Source organism: Colobus angolensis, unplaced genomic scaffold (assembly GCF_000951035.1).
Source record: "Colobus angolensis palliatus isolate OR3802 unplaced genomic scaffold, Cang.pa_1.0 Scaffold4, whole genome shotgun sequence".
NCBI classification, from domain to species: Eukaryota; Metazoa; Chordata; class Mammalia; order Primates; family Cercopithecidae; genus Colobus; species Colobus angolensis.
In genome coordinates, this window is record NW_012117376.1 from 3,813,994 (window position 1) to 3,821,372 (window position 7,379).

Genomic DNA, 7,379 nt, shown 5'->3' on the forward strand with positions numbered 1-7,379 from the left:
CAGCGGGAGGTGACAGGCACTCCACAGAGGAACGGCAGAGGGTCGTTCCAGAGCCTGGGCACGCAGGGAAATACTAGTGAATTTGGCATGACGGGCTGGATCTGAGGAAGCAGGGGCTGGTGAGGCAGGAGAGGGAGGCGAGGGTAACTTGCATGTCCGGTTGAGGAGTTAGGCTGCAATGACAGGCCTCTGAAGAAAGGCAGGGAAAGGAGAAGGATCGCAGGGCCATTGGCAAGGCTGAGATGGGAGCTCCATAAAGGCAGGAAGTAAAACTGTGTCTCACCATTGTGTTGCTGCACCTGCTCCAGGAGCAAGTTCTCTGAATGACAAACAAAAGGCCCATTCTCTTTCATTAAGAACTGACTGGGGCCAGGCGCAGTGGCTCATGCCTGTAATCCCAACACTTTGGGAGGCCGAGGCAGGCAGATCACTTGAGGTCAGGAGTTCGAGACCAGACTGGGCAACATGGCGAAACCCCGTCTCTACTAAAAATACAAAAATTTAGCCGGGCATGGTGGTGCGTGCCTGTAGTCCCAGCTACTCAGGAGGCTGAGGCAGAAGAATCACTTGAACCTGGGAGGCAGAGGTTGCAGTGAGCTGAGATCGCGCCACTGCACTCCAGCCTGGGTGGCAGAGCGAGACTCCATCTCAAAAAAAAAGAAAAATAAAAAAAATAAAAACTGACTGGAAGGCCGGGTACAGTGGCTCACGCCTGTAAAACCAGCAGTTTGGGAGGCTGAGGTGGGCAGATCACTTGAGGTCAGGAGTTCAAGACCAGCCTGGCCAACATGGCGAAACCCCGTCACTACCAAAACTATAAAAATTAGCCAGGCATGGTGGCAAGCACTTGTAATTCCAGCTACTCGGGAGGCTGAGGCATAAGAATCACTTGAACCTGACAGGCAGAGGTTGCAGTGAGCCAAAATCGTGCCACTACATTCCAGCCTAGGTGAAAAAGCGAGACTCCATCTCAAAAAAAAAAAAAAAGAAATATATATCCACCCAATTTAGAAAACAGTCTTGCAGTTTCCTTAAAAAAAAAAAAAAAAAGAACTGACTAGACATGGGAATGTGGAGAAGGGGTTGTAAGGAATGACTCCTGAGTCCCTGAGCTGCACGACTAGGGAGAGGAGGGAATGGTGGTTAATTCACCATGACAAGGTACATGGGGATTGGAGACAGATTTGGTGAAGTGGGGGAAGATTCATCCAGTTGATCATTCATTCAACAAACACGCATGGAGGACTTACTGTGTGGCAAGCAGTGTTATAGACACTGGAGATAAAGTTTTGAACAAAACAGATTAAAAATGTTGCTCTTATGGAACTTTCAGTCTAGTGGGGATTGAGACAGCCAATATCAGATGGTGAAAAGGGATACGGGGGAGACAGAGATAGTGAGTGGGAGGGAAGGGGCTTGCAAATTTTGAAAAGGGTGCTCAGAGAAGGCCTCAATGAGAAAGTGACATTTAAGCAAAGACCTGAAGAAGGGGAGGGACCAGCCCATGTAGCTATTTGCAGGGAAAACAGTCCAGGCAAATGAAACAGCAAGGGCAAAGGCCCTGGGGCAAGAGACAGCATAACAAGTTCAAGAAGCAAAGAACACAGAGTAGCTGGAGCAAGGCAGCAAAGGGGAGAGTAACAGGAGAGGGATCCAGGAGATAATGGGGATACCAGGTTGTGTAGGGCCTTGTAGATCATTGAAAGGGCTTTGACTTTGACTCTGAATGAGACAGGAGCCATTGGAAAGGTTGGGACGAGGATGGCCTGATCAGACTTGTTTGATTGCTATAGCACTGGCTGCTGAAGGAACTACAGACAGGTGAGGGAACAAGGATGAAATGGAAGCAGGAGAGCAGGGAGGGGGCTATTGCGATGATCTAGGCAAGAGATGAGGGTAGCTGGGAGCTAGCTAGTATTGGCTTCAGTTGTATTTGTATTTTCCAATACATTATCATAAAAATATTCGAACGTAGAGCCAACTTGAACTTCACAGTGAATACCCAGGATTCTGGTTATATTTTGAAAGAAGATAGTCCATGGGACTCACTGAGCGAGCAGAGCCTGTGGGGTATCTTGGGAGGGTTGCAGCGGGCGGTCAGGTCATTTGACCTGGAACTAGAACTGCAGCCCTGGTCTGCAGCATCACACCAGACCCAGACTCCTAAAAATGATTATATGTTAAGGACAGTCTGCTGGTCTGTTGGTACCTAACCTTTTTTGGGTTATGAATCCAATAAACTATGAGCAGTTTGAACCTTTCTCAGAAAATGCAAGGAAAATTGTTTGTAGTTGTAGAGGAATCATGAATACAGACCAATAAAAGACATAAAATGTAGTCTATTTCACTCAATTACAAAATGTTCAGTGTTGCAGAACCATTGTGGGTAAACATTACTAATTTTTAGTGAACATATGAGGACCCCGTGCCTCACCAGGACATCCTCCTGTCTTGCCCCCAGAATTCCTGTTTCTCCATCTGCCCGGTCTATGGGCAATGTGCAGAATACATAATGAAGACGGGAGCAGTGAGTATTGGGTTATAAAATTCCGTGGAACCTGGAACACACCCTTCTGAGTACTGTGAAGACGTGGGCCCCAAGGCTAGAGCTGAAAAGAGGCTTGGGGCCGGGTGAGCCTTCCAGGCAGGGTCTGCCTCCAAGTGATGCTCCCCGAGGGTGGGGGGCATAGGGATGGAACCCAGCCAGGTGGGAGCCTGGGCCCTGCCCAGCCTCAAAGCTTCGAGCTCAGGAAATCCGGAGGCAGGGGAGGGGGACATCGTTGCCACATTCCCCAGCCCTTTAAGACCCCCAGGGCAGGAAGGCTGCCTGGGCCTCACCAGCTTCCCTCACAGGCTCCTTCCTGGGAGGAAGGGGCTGCCTGTGCCCTCGAAGGCGCAAGGGAGGGCAGGAGGGAGGCTCAGAAGGTGTTGCAATCCCCAGCCCCCGGGCCTGTCAGAGGCCGAGCCATTAACGACAGAGCTCGGGGAGAGAAGCTGGACTGCAGCTGGTTTCAGGAACTTCTTTTGACGAGAAGAGAGACCAAGGAGATCAAGCAGGGGCCGGGCCAGAGGCTCCAACGTGAGTAGGGGATCCCTAGAGAGGGGCTGAGTCTTGGGCTTGATGGAGAGCTGGAATCCTGGGGCCACTCCCCACAGCTCTGCCAAGTGTTCATGTCCGGGGTCCTAGGCCTAGGGCCAAGGATTCATCCTTTGGGACCCCAGCCCTGGACAGTGAATCTCTTTTCACAGGATGCCCCTACTTTGGGGAGTATTGCACCAGGGAAGTCACTCACATCCAAGTAGCTCCTTGGGGACACTGAGCTGGGCTGGGGACAGGCATAATCATTCTCTCCTCCCCATGCCTCTGCCTCTCAGGACGTGTGTGTCTGAGTTCCAGCCGCACAACCCCTCCCTGTCTGGGTCTCTATTTCACTCTCTGTTTCCATCTTTCCTCCTCAGCTTCTCTCTGGCTTGTTATTTCTCTGAGTTTCTCTGTCTCACATATTTCCTGCTATCTCTTGAATCTTAAACTCTTGCTAATAGACCGCTTCCTAGGCTCCGGGCCTCCGAGTGCCACCCACTCTCTGGGTCAGCGTACATCGGGCCCTTTTTCTGTGTCTCTCGACATCTCTCTGGCCTCAATCGTCCTCTTGGTGGGTCTCTGTCATTTTGGTCTGTGTGGATTTCAGTCACCTCCTCACTCTGCCACTCTTTGTATCTCTCTCTCTCTTTTTCTTTATCTGCACCACATCTGGAAAGGCCTCTCCCCTCTGTTTATTCCCAGTCCCCTCCTCCCTCCCCACCCTTCCCACGGTGAGAGTAGAAACAGCAAGGGGGCCAGGGGTGTGAACTGGAGAAGAGAGTGTGAGGGGAGAGGGTTGAGTGTGATGAGGGAGAAACAGAAAGAGGGGATGCAAGGGCAGCCAGCCCAGGAGGCATCAAGGTGTGCTGAGCCGCAGGAGCGAGCACCTGCAGGGCCCAGCGGAGATGGCCAGTGACGGGAGGGCCAAGGGGCCAGGGAGCTAGGAAGAGGGGATCCAGAAATGGGGCTTTGGAACTGTGCAGTGTGGCACAGACAAAAGCAAGGTGGCAGTCCTGGGAGGTGTGACCACGCAGGCTGTGAGGAAGGCAGGGGTGAGGCGAGAGCTGAACTGTGCTGCATTCCATGAGCTGCTGACCCATTTTCTGGCTCGTGAAAATAACCTACGGTTGCTGAGTGCCAACTCCATGCCAGGCACAGTGCTAAGTGCCTTTACCATAATCATCTCATTTCATCCTCACAACAAGCCTGAGGAGTGAGTGCTAATGTTCTTTCTTTTCCACAGATGGGGAAACTGAGGCTCGGCTCGGAAAGGTGAAGTAACTTGTCCAAGGTCACAAAGCAGCTGGTAAGTAGCAGAGCTGGAGATCAAGTCAGGTGACCTGAATCTGAGCTGGGCTCCAAAGCTCTCTGTATATCGGCCCCCCAGAGAGTGAGACTGAACAGGCCCTAGACCCGCTCAGCCAGGCGGGGGGATGTCTAGGGCTGCAGTGGAGGACCAGGGACTGAGGCCAAGCAGGCCAACACCCAGCACCCAGGGGGAGGATGCCGAGGCCTCTTGGGGTTAGGTTGTGTACTTTGGACAGGAGCCAGTGGGGGTGGATATGGTGGTACTGCACGGGGCATAGGCTAGGCCTGAAGCTGACCCTGGCTAGGGCAACAGGGCTGGGATACGATCAAAAGCACATGGAGATGAAAACCAGTGTCCCAAATTTGGGCCTTGGAGGCTAAATCTTCCCTGACCAGTGTTGGGGGGATGGATAATCAAACTGGTATGCTGTAGTAAGAAGGTTACCAACCACCGATGGGTAGACAGATGCTCGGGATAGTTGTGCAGGTTTCTCACTGCACAAAACTGAGGAGTAACTAGAGCCGAAATCCAGGCTGTTCCCTAGTTGCCAGGTCCTGGTGTGGTGCTGCACCCGTCCTGAGGATGGGGTGTTTTCTTTCTGATTTGCACAAAGGAGACTTACAGGCTAGCAGTCACTGGGTATTCCAATAGTGCAATATACACGAATAGACTGGGGGTTTGGGTAAGGCCCCTGAGAGCAAGAACAGCCTTGGGTATCTGGGCAGTTCTTATCCACACCTCTGTCTGGGAGGGAGAGAAAAGGATTCTACCTTTCTCCCTGCTGAGCACAAGGGACCTGCTGGGACACTACCTGCATGTGTGTGTCCAGATATGGACATGTAAGCTGACCAGCAATTCCCACTAATCTGCCACCGAGAGCACCAACTCATGCTGGAGGATCAGGTGTTGGCCCCAAGACCCCAGTGGCAGCAGGGTGAAGATGAGGCTGGATACCCACCCAAGTGGTCGAAACCTCTGCATACTTCCTAAGACTGGAGCCAAGGCACCCTCCATCCAGGTGCTATGGCCGTGACCATAAGGCCACCAGAGGTCTGTGCCCAGAAGTGGGGGCATACTGGACCCGTCAGGTGCCCCACTTGATGCTGAGGCAGCCAGCTTCCTGCAGGTGTAACCTGACAGCCCCTTGCCTCAGCTGCTCCATAGAGTTCTCCCTTTCATCCAGAGAGTGTCCCTGACAACACCGGCATGGTTTCCCCAGGAGAACCTGCCTAGTACTCATGCATGCCCAACCTGGATGTGCCAGGGAGTGAACACCCCAAGAGGCATCCCTTGACCAATGAGGGGCAGGAGTCAGTGGGTAAATCTTCCCATCTTCCCTCCCATCCAAGGGATAAATTGACCCTCCGGTGGACAGCTCTGAGAAGTGTTCTACATGGCTCTTGGGAAGGTTCCAGCAGGATAGAGCCCCAGTTGTCCATAGAGGTGACCAACATATGATGTAACTTTGTGTTGGCTTTCTCTCTGTCCCTGTTTCATTCTCCCCATTTCATCCTCTCCTTATCTGCTGCTAGGATCTTCTCAAAATAAACTACCAGCATGCAATTCCTCATCTCAGGTTCTGCTCTCTGAGGGGAGCCCAGCTTAGATAGCTGGGAAGGGTGAAGAATGCTGTTCCTCACTGCTCCTTTCCCTGCTCTTTCCTGGAAGGCAAGTATAATAACAGTGGCTGTCACTGTCATTTCCTATGTTCCAGGCGCTGTGCAAAGCCCTTGACTTGCATCATTTTGTGTCTTCCTCTCAAAGTCCCATGAAGTATAGGCTGCTGTTACTTCCATTTTGCAAAGAAACTAAGGCTCAGAGAAGTCAAGCAACCTAGTCAAAGCTGCACAGTGACAGACAAGGATTAAGATCAGCTCTGACTCTAAAGCCCATGGTCTTAAACAAACCTCCTGCCTCCAGGTGAACATCAAGTTGGCACTATGGCAAGGCTGAGAACCTGCAGCCTGACTTGGGCTGCCCTGATCATCCTGTTGCTCCCCGGAAGTGAGTATGGCCAAGGATGAGGGTGCAATGGTGAGGGGAAGTTACAAGGAGAGATATTGGGAATTTTCTTGCACTGCCACATGGCTCCTGGGATTCCCAGAGAATCCCAAAAGACTCAAGCCTGAGCCACAGATATGGGGTACCTGGCATCCCACCCACAGACTTCCACAAGCAAACCACCACCCAAGAGGAATGGTGAGATGTCCCGGGCTGGTCATCCTGGAAAAGGCCAGTGGGGCGCAGATCTTGTCCACAAATCTCTACCAAGCTGTCAGAAGGAACCCATGGGTCCTATGTAACCTTGGTGGGCAGCAAAGGGATCAGGACGGAAGCTACAAGGGGACAGGTTTCATCCTGAAATAAAGAAGCCCAGGCAGAGCTTGGTTACCAACTATGGAAACTCTGTCTTGAGAGGTAGAGAACTTCTCATCCCCAGGGGTATGCAAGCTGAAGCCAGGATTGACAAAGATGCTGTGCAGCAGGGGTTGGCAAACTTTGTCTGACAGTAATGTTTAGACTTTGCAGGCCACATACTGTCTCTGTTCCTTGTTTGTTTGTTTGTTTGTTTGTTTTTGAGACAGGGTCTGCCTCTGTTGCCCAGGCTGGAGTGCAGTGGCACAATCACAGCTCACTGCAGCCTCAACCTCCTGGGCTCAAGTGATCCTCCCACCTCAGCCTCCAAGGTAGTACAGGGCATGCCACTACACCCAGCTAATGTTTTTGTATTTTTTGTAGAAATGTAGTTTTGCCATGCTGGTCTCAAACTCCTGGGTTCCAGTAGTCCACCTGCCCTGACCTCCCAAAGGATGGGGATTACAAGCATGAGCTGCCATGCCCTGCCTATTGCATGTTTTTGTTTTTTCAGTTTTTTTTGTTTGTTTGTTTGTTTTGAGACGGAGTCTCGCTCTGTTGCCCAGGCTGGAGTGCAGTGGCCGGATCTCAGCTCACTGCAAGCTCCGCCTCCCGGGTTTACGCCATTCTCCT

General features: G+C 51.8%; 1 protein-coding gene across 3 annotated transcripts in view; it reads left to right on the forward strand.

The window, feature by feature from the left end:
- The first annotated feature begins 2,575 nt into the window (after positions 1-2,575).
- The window catches only part of CSF3R (colony stimulating factor 3 receptor (granulocyte)), a 22,848-nt gene continuing 18,044 nt past the window's right edge, over positions 2,576-7,379 (forward strand). For all 3 annotated transcript variants that reach the window (XM_011955298.1, XM_011955299.1, XM_011955300.1), the window contains exons 1-3: positions 2,576-3,079; positions 4,326-4,388; positions 6,312-6,395. In XM_011955298.1, coding sequence (XP_011810688.1) covers positions 6,332-6,395 — 64 coding nt within the window. In that variant the 5' untranslated portion in view covers positions 2,576-3,079; positions 4,326-4,388; positions 6,312-6,331. The remainder of the gene's footprint in view (positions 3,080-4,325; positions 4,389-6,311; positions 6,396-7,379) is intronic.